At 41.1% G+C, this 11,513-nt stretch overlaps 1 protein-coding gene across 5 annotated transcripts in view; it reads right to left on the bottom strand.

Moving 5' to 3' along the window:
- Positions 1 to 405: 405 nt before the first annotated feature.
- Positions 406 to 11,513, bottom strand: part of GAN (gigaxonin) — a 53,832-nt gene continuing 42,724 nt past the window's right edge. The window contains exons 6-12 of one of the 5 annotated variants that reach the window (XM_084811978.1): positions 10,834 to 10,946; positions 10,440 to 10,589; positions 7,022 to 7,158; positions 5,629 to 5,757; positions 2,375 to 2,484; positions 1,416 to 1,556; positions 690 to 773 (exon numbers count right to left, since the gene is read on the bottom strand). In XM_084811978.1, the coding sequence (XP_084668104.1) occupies positions 1,453 to 1,556; positions 2,375 to 2,484; positions 5,629 to 5,757; positions 7,022 to 7,158; positions 10,440 to 10,589; positions 10,834 to 10,946 (743 nt within the window). In that variant the 3' untranslated portion in view covers positions 690 to 773; positions 1,416 to 1,452. Of the gene's footprint in view, positions 1,935 to 1,991; positions 2,485 to 5,628; positions 5,758 to 7,021; positions 7,159 to 10,439; positions 10,590 to 10,833; positions 10,947 to 11,513 lie in introns of all 5 variants that reach the window. The other 4 variants (XM_084811976.1, XM_084811977.1, XR_014784606.1 and 1 more) reach the window with 4 other exon arrangements.

The raw sequence follows: 11,513 nt of genomic DNA, 5'->3' as shown, positions 1-11,513 counted from the left end.
GAGTGGAACACACTGAAAAATGATGTATGTACAATTCTATCCTTTCAGGCACAGACCTTAAATTGTGAGGAAGGCCTTGAAATAAAGGTGCAATTGCCCATCTCGCTCCACAGTGGAGTTAACAGTCTCTTTTGGCATAGTAGTGAGACTGATTTTCAAATAGTATTTATTTAGTTATCAATGCTACCTAAGGTCAACCCAGCAGAACTATTCATAATGATTTCCCTTGGTGAAAATGCATCTTGCTTATTTCTCCCCATTTCAATAGGTTTCATTTTTTTGCCCACTCTTCCTCATTCGAAGCAAAGGAATTGCTTCAGTATCATGGTTAATTATCTTCAGATAAATTGAACTGAAGGTGTCTCCTTAACCATTGCTCAATGTACAATGACTTGCTTCCAAACAAATGCTGAGCCTTAAGCACTTAAGCAGTTTTTTTTTTTAAAGTTAGAACTTAAGTTACCATACCAAAGCTGAGCATACAGTTTAAGTTTCTGTTGCAAAATTTTTGTTTCTCCCGTATATAAGCTATAATGTTATGGTGGTCTCTTTCTCAAGTTCTTCCCATCTCTTCAGCTTTCTGATGGACTCTCAAGGAGAAGGAACACGGATGCGGAACAATCCTTGCTGGAGCTGGAGCCGGAAAAGCTTACAGTTTGCTATACGCAAAGCTGCACATCCGGTACGGCGAAGATCTGATGGAAATAGTGGCTTAGTATGGTGCCAAGTTCCAGTGCTTCTTTTAAACTCTCGAACGTAGTCATAATTAGTACCTATTGGGAAAGAGATGTTCAGTTTTAGAATTTAACAGCATTTAGGAAACGGCTTTACTTAATAAGATCAATGCAATTTCTCATGGAAACGTATTTCCAAATTGATCCCCCACCCATTAAAACAGCAAAGCAAAACTAAGTTCAACAACAACGCATTTCGGATCTTACACTCTTGCTATACGGGGAAGTTCTATTGCAAATATGCAGCTAAAATAATAGACGACTGTTATATTTATCTATCTGCCACATTTGTTTCCTATCATTTCCTTATCTGCCATGACCGTAAGATGCCACAAAAAAGTAGTTATCAATTGTAAAGTAAACGACTTCTTTTAAAAACAAGGAACATGATATTTCAAGGATGGACCATTTTAAAATAAAAGTGCGCAACATATGGACTGTTCAGATGCCAAGAATTTCCACCACTATTAAGTTTGTAGCTCTTATATTCATGGCAAAATGTTCATAGCAAGACGTTAAATGGTTAAGTCATAATAAATGGAGCCCAAATGGACAACTTTGACTTACAAAAGGGATATTTAAATATTTGGACTGGTCTTTTGGAAAGATGCAAGACTTAAGGTAAGCAACAGTACTGTGGGAGGTGACAAGGTTCCATTTTATGATGTAGCTTTTAATGACCTTGTTTCTGAAGACATGAGAAAGCACTCTGCATGAATCAACAAAAGCTGCACATGCCCAAGAGATGGTTTTCAGAGCCCACGTTAGCTCCCCTTGCCAAGCTGATGAAAGAACGCTGGTTCTGAGTATCAGAAAAAGACCCTGACCAAAATTGATAATGAGTGAGACAAATAAATGCTATTCAAGTAGTCCATAGTGCTTTAAAATCCCATAATAGGCACTAATGAATTTATCATGGCACAAGCTTCCACTGGCTAGAGCCAACTTCATCACATGTATCATTTGTGAACTGTAGTCCACAAAAGCTCATGTCACCACGATAAATTTGTGCCACTGGACTGCCATTTCTGCTACACTGCACATGGCTACTCTTCTGAGACAGACTGTGTGATGCGTTTTTTGGTTGCCAAAAGTATATTCCCCACAACTTGACTGAACAATTCTAGCATATTACCATAAAATGGATGATAGGATGAAAAGCCAGAGTATGAATATTTTAATACATGGAAGTAAATTCATCTGCTTCCCTACCTATAGCTTTCTTATAGCTGGGGAAGCAGATAATACTGATTCCACCTGTTTCAAAGTTCATAAAAATGAAATGTTTAGCACACTAATAAAATGCAGAATATACAAATTACCTACAGCTCTCCAACAGGTATTGAGGTGGAAAGGTAACGGATGACACACATACCCACACACACCACCCTATCTATGCCATGCACTGAAGCTTGGTTTTAGGTGTAAGATTTAATGTTAAGCAAGTGGAACAACAGCTACTAGAAGAACTAAAGTATTAAACGTGGGAAATACTAAGAGTTCCATGCATACAATACTCCAAAAATGTAAGAAGCAAAACTTCTAAAGAGCAAATTAACTACCTGTTCCTCTGAAACAATTAAAAAAAAACATACACTGAAGGAAACCCGCCAGAGATAATTTATTGTTTAGCTTCTAACCTGTATCAAGATCCCCAATCACATAAATGCTAGCACCAATGGGCACAGCTCCATATACAAATGAAGAACTAGCTGGGATGCATAAATTCTGATCATTTAAGTAGATCCACCTGCAAGAAAAGGAAACATTTAAAGTCTAATTTGTAGAGCAATTTGTACTACAAGAGACATGTGATTGAAAAACGTACTTGTTTCACAAATTTGCCTGTGCAGGGCAAAAATATTACTATGTGCAAAGGTTCTGTGGTAGAACAGGTGGATGCAGAAATGTACACACCAATGATCTTTTGTAGTGCTGAACCATCCTTTTAGAGGGATCCAGTACAAGCTTGTAAAATGGGCTCCCTCCCCCATAAATACTATGATCCCATCACCTATATGCAATTTAAATGAATCACAAAAGAAACATTTCTGTTTTAAATGAAATTATATTTTCTGCATTTCTGAAATCACTTGGGCTTTCCTACCATGCCCCAAACATGGCAGGAGGGAGAAAGAGGGAGAAAGTGAGAGAGGGAGTGTGAGTATTTATTTATGTCTCCCCACACACACCTGTTGACACAAAGGTCCAATGTTCACAGAAGAAGCAAGGCATTATCAAGGTGGGGAAGCAAGGTTCTCCAAGAAGGGGCTACTGAGAGCCAGTTATCTCTGTATGTTGTCAGGCCAAAGGGAAGGACCCGAAACTTTAAATGTCTGTCACCGATGGCACAGAAAATGGCAGCTGAATGGCCTTACTGAGATATGGAAGTCCCTAAAATCTATAGAAGCAAACCAGTATTCCTGTCTTAAAAGAAGCATGATACTGGCGTACCTTTATCCAGGTGGTGATAAAGGTACTGGAATCCCTCAAGTCCAGAAAGGGCCCTGACACTAAAGGTCACCTGCTCCCGAGGCAACCAGAGCAGATGACTCTGACAAAGCTGTTGTGTCCTTTGCCAATAGGAACATCGTTGGTGCTGGTGTGGAACAGATTTTTGACACAGTTCTGGTCGCAGGGCAGTCCTTTGCCACACTATAACATGTTTATTCTCACAGCCCAAAGCTGTGGTGGTAGATTCTAGGAGAAGCTCTGGCAGCAAGGGCATGACTCAACAAGGTGACCCTCACCCAGACTTGGAGTAAGCACAGCGAGTGTCCACCTGTTCGGGGCAATTTGCTCCCACACCTCACAGGAACGGAGCACAAAACAGGCTGACTTCCACACTGTAGTAGATAGATATCGTTCCAAATAAAATATTCTAATTATTTGGTAGTCCATTTTATTGAGCAGGCATAGATCACTTGCATTTTGCAAGTATTATTAGAGTAACCAACCAACGTTGTAAAACAGCACCCTCTTCTGGTTAACATAAGTATAGGTGACAACACATTGAGAGACAAGCTAGGCTTCAGCAGTAAGTGAACCGAGAACTACCGGAAGTACAAGCTGGGTTCTGAAGAGGCAGAGGAACTAGAGATCAAATCGCCAACATTCACTGGATCATGGAGAAAGCAAGAGAATTCCAGAAAAACGTCTATTTCTGCTTCACTGACTACGCTAAAGCCTTTGATTGTGTGGATCACAACAAACTGTGGCAAATTCTTAAAGAGATGGGAGTACCAGACCACCTTACCTGTCTCCTGAGAAACCTGTATGAGGGTCAAGAAGCAACAGTAAGAACCGGACATGGAACAACCGATCGGTTCAAAATTGGGAAAGGAGTACGACAAGGCTGCATATTGTCGCCCTGCTTATTTAACTTATATGCAGAATATACATCATGAGAAATGCCGGGTTGGATGAATCACAGGTCAGAATTAAGATTGCCGGGAGAATTATCAACAACCTCAGATACGCAGATGATACCACCCTAATGGCAGAAAGCGAAGAGGATCTAAAGAGCCTCTTGTTGAGGGTGAAAGAGGAGAGTGCAAAAGCTGGTCTGAAATGCAACATTAAAAAAACGAAGATCATGGCATCTGGCCCCATCACTTCCTGGCATATGGAAGGGGAAGAAATGGAAGCAGTGACAGATTTTACTTTCTTGGGCTCCAAGATCACCGCAGACGGTGACTGTAGCCATGAAATTAAAAGACGCTTGCTCCTTGGGAGGAAAGCTATGGCAAACCTAGACAGCATAGTAAGAAGCAGAGACATCACCTTGCCGACAAAGGTCCGTCTAATCAAAGCTATGGTTTTCCCAGTACCAACGTATGGCTGTGAGAGCTGGACTATAAGGAGGCTGAGCGCCGAAGAATTGATGCTTTCGAACTGTGGTGCTGGAGAAGACTCTTATGAGTCCCCTGGACTGCAAGGAGGTCAAATCAGTCAATCCTAAAGGAAGTCAACCCTGACTGCTCATTGGAAGGACAGGTACTGAAGATGAAGCAAAAATATTTTGGCCACCTAATGCAAAGAGAAAACTCCCTGGAAAAGACCCTGATGCTGGGAAAGATTGAAGGCAAAAGGAGAAGGGGACGGCAGAGGATGAGATGGCTAGATAGCGTCACCGATGCAATGAACATGAACTTGAGCACACTCTGGGAGAGAGCGGAGGACAGGAAGGCCTGGCGTGCTATGGTCCATGGGGTCACGAAGAGTCGGACACGACTTAATGACTGAACGACGACACTGAACACAAGCATGCTTGCTTGGCACCATTGCCCAAATATTCAATCTTAGTTATCATTTCAAGCATAACCCACAAAAGAATGGCAAACCAGTTCTCACCCAGAGAAACTATGCAGATACAGCTTGTAGTCTGTATTAGATTTAGCTGGAAAATCAAACCAACATCAAACCAATAAGGCCTGTATACATCAACACTTCTTTCACAAAAATAATTCTATTCCACTAACTGGGGTGGGTGGGTTGGGGGGATGTCAGGGTCAGATTTATCACTGCAACGAGATGCCTCTTCTTCTGCTACTACTACTTCTTCTTCTTCTTCTTCTTCTTCAAAGGGGAAGGATCTTAGATCTTAGTAGAGCACATGCTTTGCATGCAGAAGGTCCTTAGTTCAATGCCTGGCTACTCCAGTTGAAGGGGATCAGGTGGCAGGCATGAGAAAGATGTTCGTTCAAGATCTTGCAGAGCTGCTGCCAATCAGAGAAGACTGATCCTCTGATCGGTGGTCTGCTTTTATATGCCAAGTATATATGTTCGGTTGCATTTGTACTATTCAACTAAACTGCAAAGAGGATATGAAGAGGATAGCAGCCATGTTAGAGGTTAATAGATCAGGCTGGCAAGCTGTGGGAAACGGTGTTACCTTTTGAACTCATCATGATAGAACTCTGATTTACATGTCACCATCTCACTGGATTGATTATCGTCACGACTTCTCACTCCACCAAAGACGTAGAGCTCTGAAGCAACGCCGCATGCTACAGCCCCAAACCTGAAAAACAATGTAGGAGAGGAAATCCAAGTGTCCATGTTACCTCAGCATTCCTGCTTTCTTGGCACTAAGAGCAGAATTTGACAAATATACTAGTATCTAGAATTCGTTCACTCAGGATGAGAGATTTCTTTTTTAACTACCCCTCTGATGTAATGAAATACATGCAATATCAAAAACAAAAATGCCTCAGTCTTAAAATGAAGGTGAAGTTAAGGGAAAAATGCCCTCACAAGAAGTTAGGGTGAAGGCACCTCCCTACACGCACACGTGTGCGCACGAAGAGAGAGAGAGAGAGATGGTGCAATCTCTATGTAACATTTACACATGTAAATGCCACAGCAAATACTAGTTACCCATTGCTTTCACACATGTTTGTTACCATTATCTTAATCTAAGATTTTATGTTTAGAAAACTGGAAGATCTGTTAAAATTTCATGCAATTGTGGCAATAGCCATTTCCTCACATATAAATGTAAAGGAAAGATTTTTAAAGGAGCCCTTACCAGTTGAAAGCTGATGGATTTCAGTTGCCTTACCATTCCCACAACTACTGTTTTGTGAATTTCATATCTGCCCCTGCCCCGACCCACCCCCCCTGCAAACCTGCCAGGTTCTTCCTTTTTTCCTTCACAATACCATCTGTGATAGTGTCAACAACTTAAACATTAGGGTTTATTTACAAGGATGTAATGCATTTTAAAAATAGAAAACCCCAATGTTTAAGCTGTTGTTGACTGAGAGTACCAACCTAAGTTGCAGTGTTGTATATATACTGTTAAAATTAATTTGCAAATAATGCAACAGTAAAAATAACAGTAAGTATACAACACTGCAACTTATGATGGTACTCTTCAAAATCACAATGGTAGAGAAGTCTTCCACACTGCACTATTCAGTTACAGGCCACTGTCAGCTGTGAAAGTTCTAGGATCACATCTAGGAAGTATCCCAGATGAACTTTAAAACTGTATTCCACAAGTTGGTCTAAGCAATGATTCAACCAGAGTCCCAAACACTAGTCTTACCCCTTTCCTTCTCTCTTTCAGCCCCAATTGCTTCAGAATCTTCACATGGAAGGCAGACTCTTCAAATCTCACTCACTCACCTGCATGGAATATTGGTCACCTATAGCTGCCAAGCTAGTGCTTGAATATATGGCTGTATAACTATTCCCCCAATTTTCATCTGTGGAATGTTGGATGGTATGCAGGATGAAGGCAATGATATAACTTGGGTGATATCTTTTAACACTTTACTAACCTTCTCTCTTTTAGTGGACAGATAGCTGTCCACTGCTGAATCCTTGGGTCGTAACATTCAACAGATTCAAAGAGCTTGCCATACGAACCACCGCCCATTGCATAGATCTTCTTTTTCATAGCTGCATAGCAACCAATCTTAAAAATAAAAATCCAAAGCTATTACACACAGTAATTTGATATTATATTCTTGTTACATGAAATAATGAAAAACACCTGAAACACAATTATTTTACAAATAACTTACTTCTATAGGGAACTGGGGGTGGGGGGAGAAGTTCTCTCACACATTAACCAGCAGATTATTAGAGCCTACCATCTCTAATACATAGCAAATAGAGTGGTTAGTGAAGTAAGTACTTTGGGAAAAGGTCACTATCTATAATGCATTATGCCAACTGCAACCAAGATTGCTCTTCTGGAATTCAACTTTGCTTTGCAACCCTTTAAAAAAACAGAGTGGATGAACATGTGTTTTGATCAATGTAAACAAACACAAACATGCCAGAGGAGCCACAACTGACTAATATTTTCTGCCATGGGTACACATCTTAAAAATCCTTATTTGTCTCTGCAATATGCAAAATAGCCCTCAACCATTTGATCTATTGTAAGTGGCCCTGAAGGCTCCTTGGAGCCATGTTGGCAGGATACAGAAATGAAGGAACAAACAAACTGTCAAAACTTGCAAGAGGGGTTCAGGTAGTAATTCTACTTCAAACACATGGAGGGAACAGAGACAGGTGTTATCAAAGAACTTGTAAATAGTTATTGAAAAATTAAACAAGCAGGTGTTACCTTATTAAGCAATCATTCCTATAACATAATAAAAATAAATCCTGGGACTATCAACAAAATCATAGAATAGAATCATAGAATAGTAGGGTTGGAAGGGGCCTACAAGGCCATCGAGTCCAACCCCCTGCTCAATGCAGGAATCCAAGTCAGAGCATCCCTGACAAATGGCTGTCCAGCCTCGTCTTGAAGGCCTCCAGTGTGGGAGAGCCCACCACCTCCCCAGGTAATTGGTTCCATTGTCGTATTGCTCTTACAGTCAGGAAGTTTTTCCTGATGTTCAGCCGGAATCTGGCTTCCTGTAACTTGAGCCCATTATTCCGTGTCCTGCACAAATGTCTTTTTTCCATATTCTCATTTTCTCTCCTACCCTACTCTAGGGAAAAGGATGTAGCTCAAAGGTAGAGAACATGCAAAAGGTTCCATGTTTAATCCATGGTATCTCCAGGTACAGCTGGGAGAGATCCATGTCTGAAACCCCGGAGACCCGCAGGTAGTCATGGTAGACAATATTGAGGTAGATGGACTGTGAATGCAGTATAAGGTAGTTTCCTATGTTCCTACACTAACTCCCCACTCTTAAAACAACTGCATTGGCCTTCAGTCTGCTTCGAAGCTCTTTAAAAATCCTAACCACTTATCTCCAGGAAAGCTTGCTCCGATATGAACCTGCCCTTTTATAGGTCCCCCCTGCCATTGAGAAGTGAGGTAAGTGGTGACCCAATTAAGGGCCTTTTCAGGGGTAGCACCCGTCTTCGGAATGCCCTCCCCAAGACTGACTCAGTTATCCTTTCAGTGCCACATGAAGACTTTTTAATTTGCCCAGGCCTTTTATATGCTGTTGTAATAATCAGGTTTAGTTCTAGTTCTAGTTTTAGTACGCGGCTTTATTGTATTTGCAATTTTACTGAATGTCTTTACACTTTTCAGTATTGAGCTTTTCTCCCCTTTGAGGATGAAGTGCGGGATAGAAGTGTATAAAAGAAAGCTCTTTCCCTTGACTTTTTCTAATTACCCTGGAGAGTTCCTGTCCCTCTCTGTCATGTGCAGCTCCTTATTAGCATTCGAAACTTGAATGCTATCCCCTCTGGGTTTGTTAAGGAGTCCGAATGTTATCCCCTCTGGGTTTGTTGAGTGTAAGCAGAGGCATGTGCCATAATGGCTCCTGTGGCCCCCTGTGAAGGAAACTGGGGTTGACCTGGGCAGAGCAGTACTCTTCTTTGTCTCCAAACATAAGGACATCCACTAGGTACAAGCCATGGCACAAGGAGCAGGCACTTCCGCAGATCTTATGCTGGAAGTATAAGCAGCTTACAGAAGACTTGTCCTCAATCTCCACTTCCACTGTTTCCTCACCCACAACCCCTGCACGGCAATAGCACACCATGTAAAGCCAAGATGGGCAAATTGTAGGCCAAAACATCTGGAGGGCCACAAGTTGCCCACCCCTGGAATAAAGGGCTTGTGGCAGGAGCTCTACATCAGCATGGAGGCTTGGATGCTATACTCTACTTCTATATTCCATGTAGCACATCATAGAATTTGGCTCTTTGTTCTTCAGCTGCAATATATTAATAACGTAACCAACAAAGCTGTTGTGAGAATGAGCAAGATCTAGTGTAAATCTGAGTAATAAAGTAACTGAGTGTTTAGTGTTGCAGTACCCACCCTCTGGAATGCATTACAAGCTGTCATTAGCCAGTCCCCCACAGTTCTGACATTTAGACGTCTTCTCAAGACTCATTTCTTCACACAAGGTTTCCCTGAAGTGTGACCCACCCATCTATGGCCTGCAGCACGCAGTGCAGTGTGCAATTTTACTGATGTTTAGTACTTTTATTGTGTAGTTCTACGGTTATATTTTAATGTTGTTTTGATGGTATGGCATTGTATGTTCACCACTTTAATAACTCTGTGGAAAGCAGTATATAAATCTGAGTAATAAAGAGTGTAGCACAGTGGCTCTAAGTAAGCTATAAACCAAGATATTCATGGTTCAAATCCAAGGGCAGTCATGAAATTCATGGAATGGCCTTAGGCAAACCTCTCTCCCTTAACCCTCAGCATCACATCTGCAATACTGGGAAAATAATTTTAACCTGACCTTCAAGCTTTTGGAAGGATTACAGGGATTTATTTTTATTAAGTTATTTCAAACATATCATACCAGCCTTCCCAACATGGTGCCCTCCAAATGTGTTGGACTACAATTCCCATACTTCCCCAGCCAGCAGGGCCAATGGCTATTCAAACTGGTCATTATAAGAATTATGGTGCCTGAGTTTACTTGTTTTCCTCTGCTCTCCTCCTCACTTTCCTCCTCTTTTGTCATGTCTGTTTGATTGTAACCAACCAGCAGGGACTGCCTTATTTTTAATCTGTGTATACTGCTTTGTGAAGACAAAAGGAGACGGGGACGGCAGAAGATGAGATGAATAGATAGCATCACCGATGCAATGGATATGAATTTGAGCACACTCAGGGAGAGAGCGGAGGACAGGAAGGCCTGGCATGCTATGGTCCATGGGGTCACGACGAGTCGGACACGACTTAACAACGAACAATACTGCTTAGTACATTTTAGGCACTTAAAAAAAATCAACCTAATTTTGCTTAGCTCCTACCTTCCTAATCATGGTCAGGTCTGGTTGCTTTGTCCATGTCCTATTATAAATGTCATAGGATTCCATAGAGATGAGCTCCCGTTCTCCATCCTCACCTCCCAGAACATATAACACTCCATCAATCTCTACCAAACCAAAGTTGTGTCGTGCCTATAGGAAATAAATAAGTTACTAAGTTCATCAATGCAATAAATAGAGGAATTTAAATGAAATAGGCATCCTAGTTTTTGTTAAATATATTTACTACAATAAAACGCAAGCAACCAAGAGTCTTACCTTTAAAGCCAACACATTTATTATGGCATAAGCTTTCATAAACCAGATCTAATCAATGCAAAATTCAACAATGGAAAATGAAAAAAAAAACACACCATTAACTGAAAGGCAATGTTACCTCATTCATTGGTGGTATAGAGCTCCACGAATTGGTATCTGGATCATATTTTTCTCCAGAGCTTAAAGTGACTTTATTTTCATCTTGACCGCCAAGCACAAACAGGAACCCTTCTGAAAAACAGAGAGCATATAAAGATTTCAAATGCAAGTAGCACGGATGGCACCTAACTGATATAAAGATTTAGAAGACCATAAAGAGCCTAATTGGACCAGACCAGAGGTCCATCTAATCCCAGCATCGTGTTACCCACAGCTGCTGAATCAGATGCCTCCAGGAAGCCTACAAACAGGGCATGAAGGCCAGAGGCCTCTCCACGGCTGCTCCTCTTCGAACATGGAGGTTCCATGAGCCATCATGACTAATAGCATCAAAAACCAGGGCTTTCAGGTTAGGTTCTTGTTTTTATTGATCTGGGAGACTTTCTAGCTGAAAAGTAGTATATAAATGCTTTTAATAATGATGATGATGATACTGCCTTGACATTTTGCTGTTTAGCCTTTCAGTGACGACACTACAGACCAAACTATCTGTATTATAATGGGTAAAATATGGCATTTTGGTTTACTTATACTAGACCACTAGTTTTACATACATTTGGTCAAAATGAACACCAGTTAAAAGGAAAAGTTAAATTAGGAGCAGTTGTTCTGCATTTGGTAGAAGAGTACGCCAAGTAA

The sequence above is a fragment of the Heloderma suspectum genome, chromosome 8, assembly GCF_057233095.1.
Source record: "Heloderma suspectum isolate Gila_16-S chromosome 8, 16-S_ref, whole genome shotgun sequence".
NCBI classification, from domain to species: Eukaryota; Metazoa; Chordata; class Lepidosauria; order Squamata; family Helodermatidae; genus Heloderma; species Heloderma suspectum.
The sequence above is the reverse complement of the archived record's forward strand: the minus strand, read 5'-3'. Positions and strand labels throughout refer to the sequence as shown.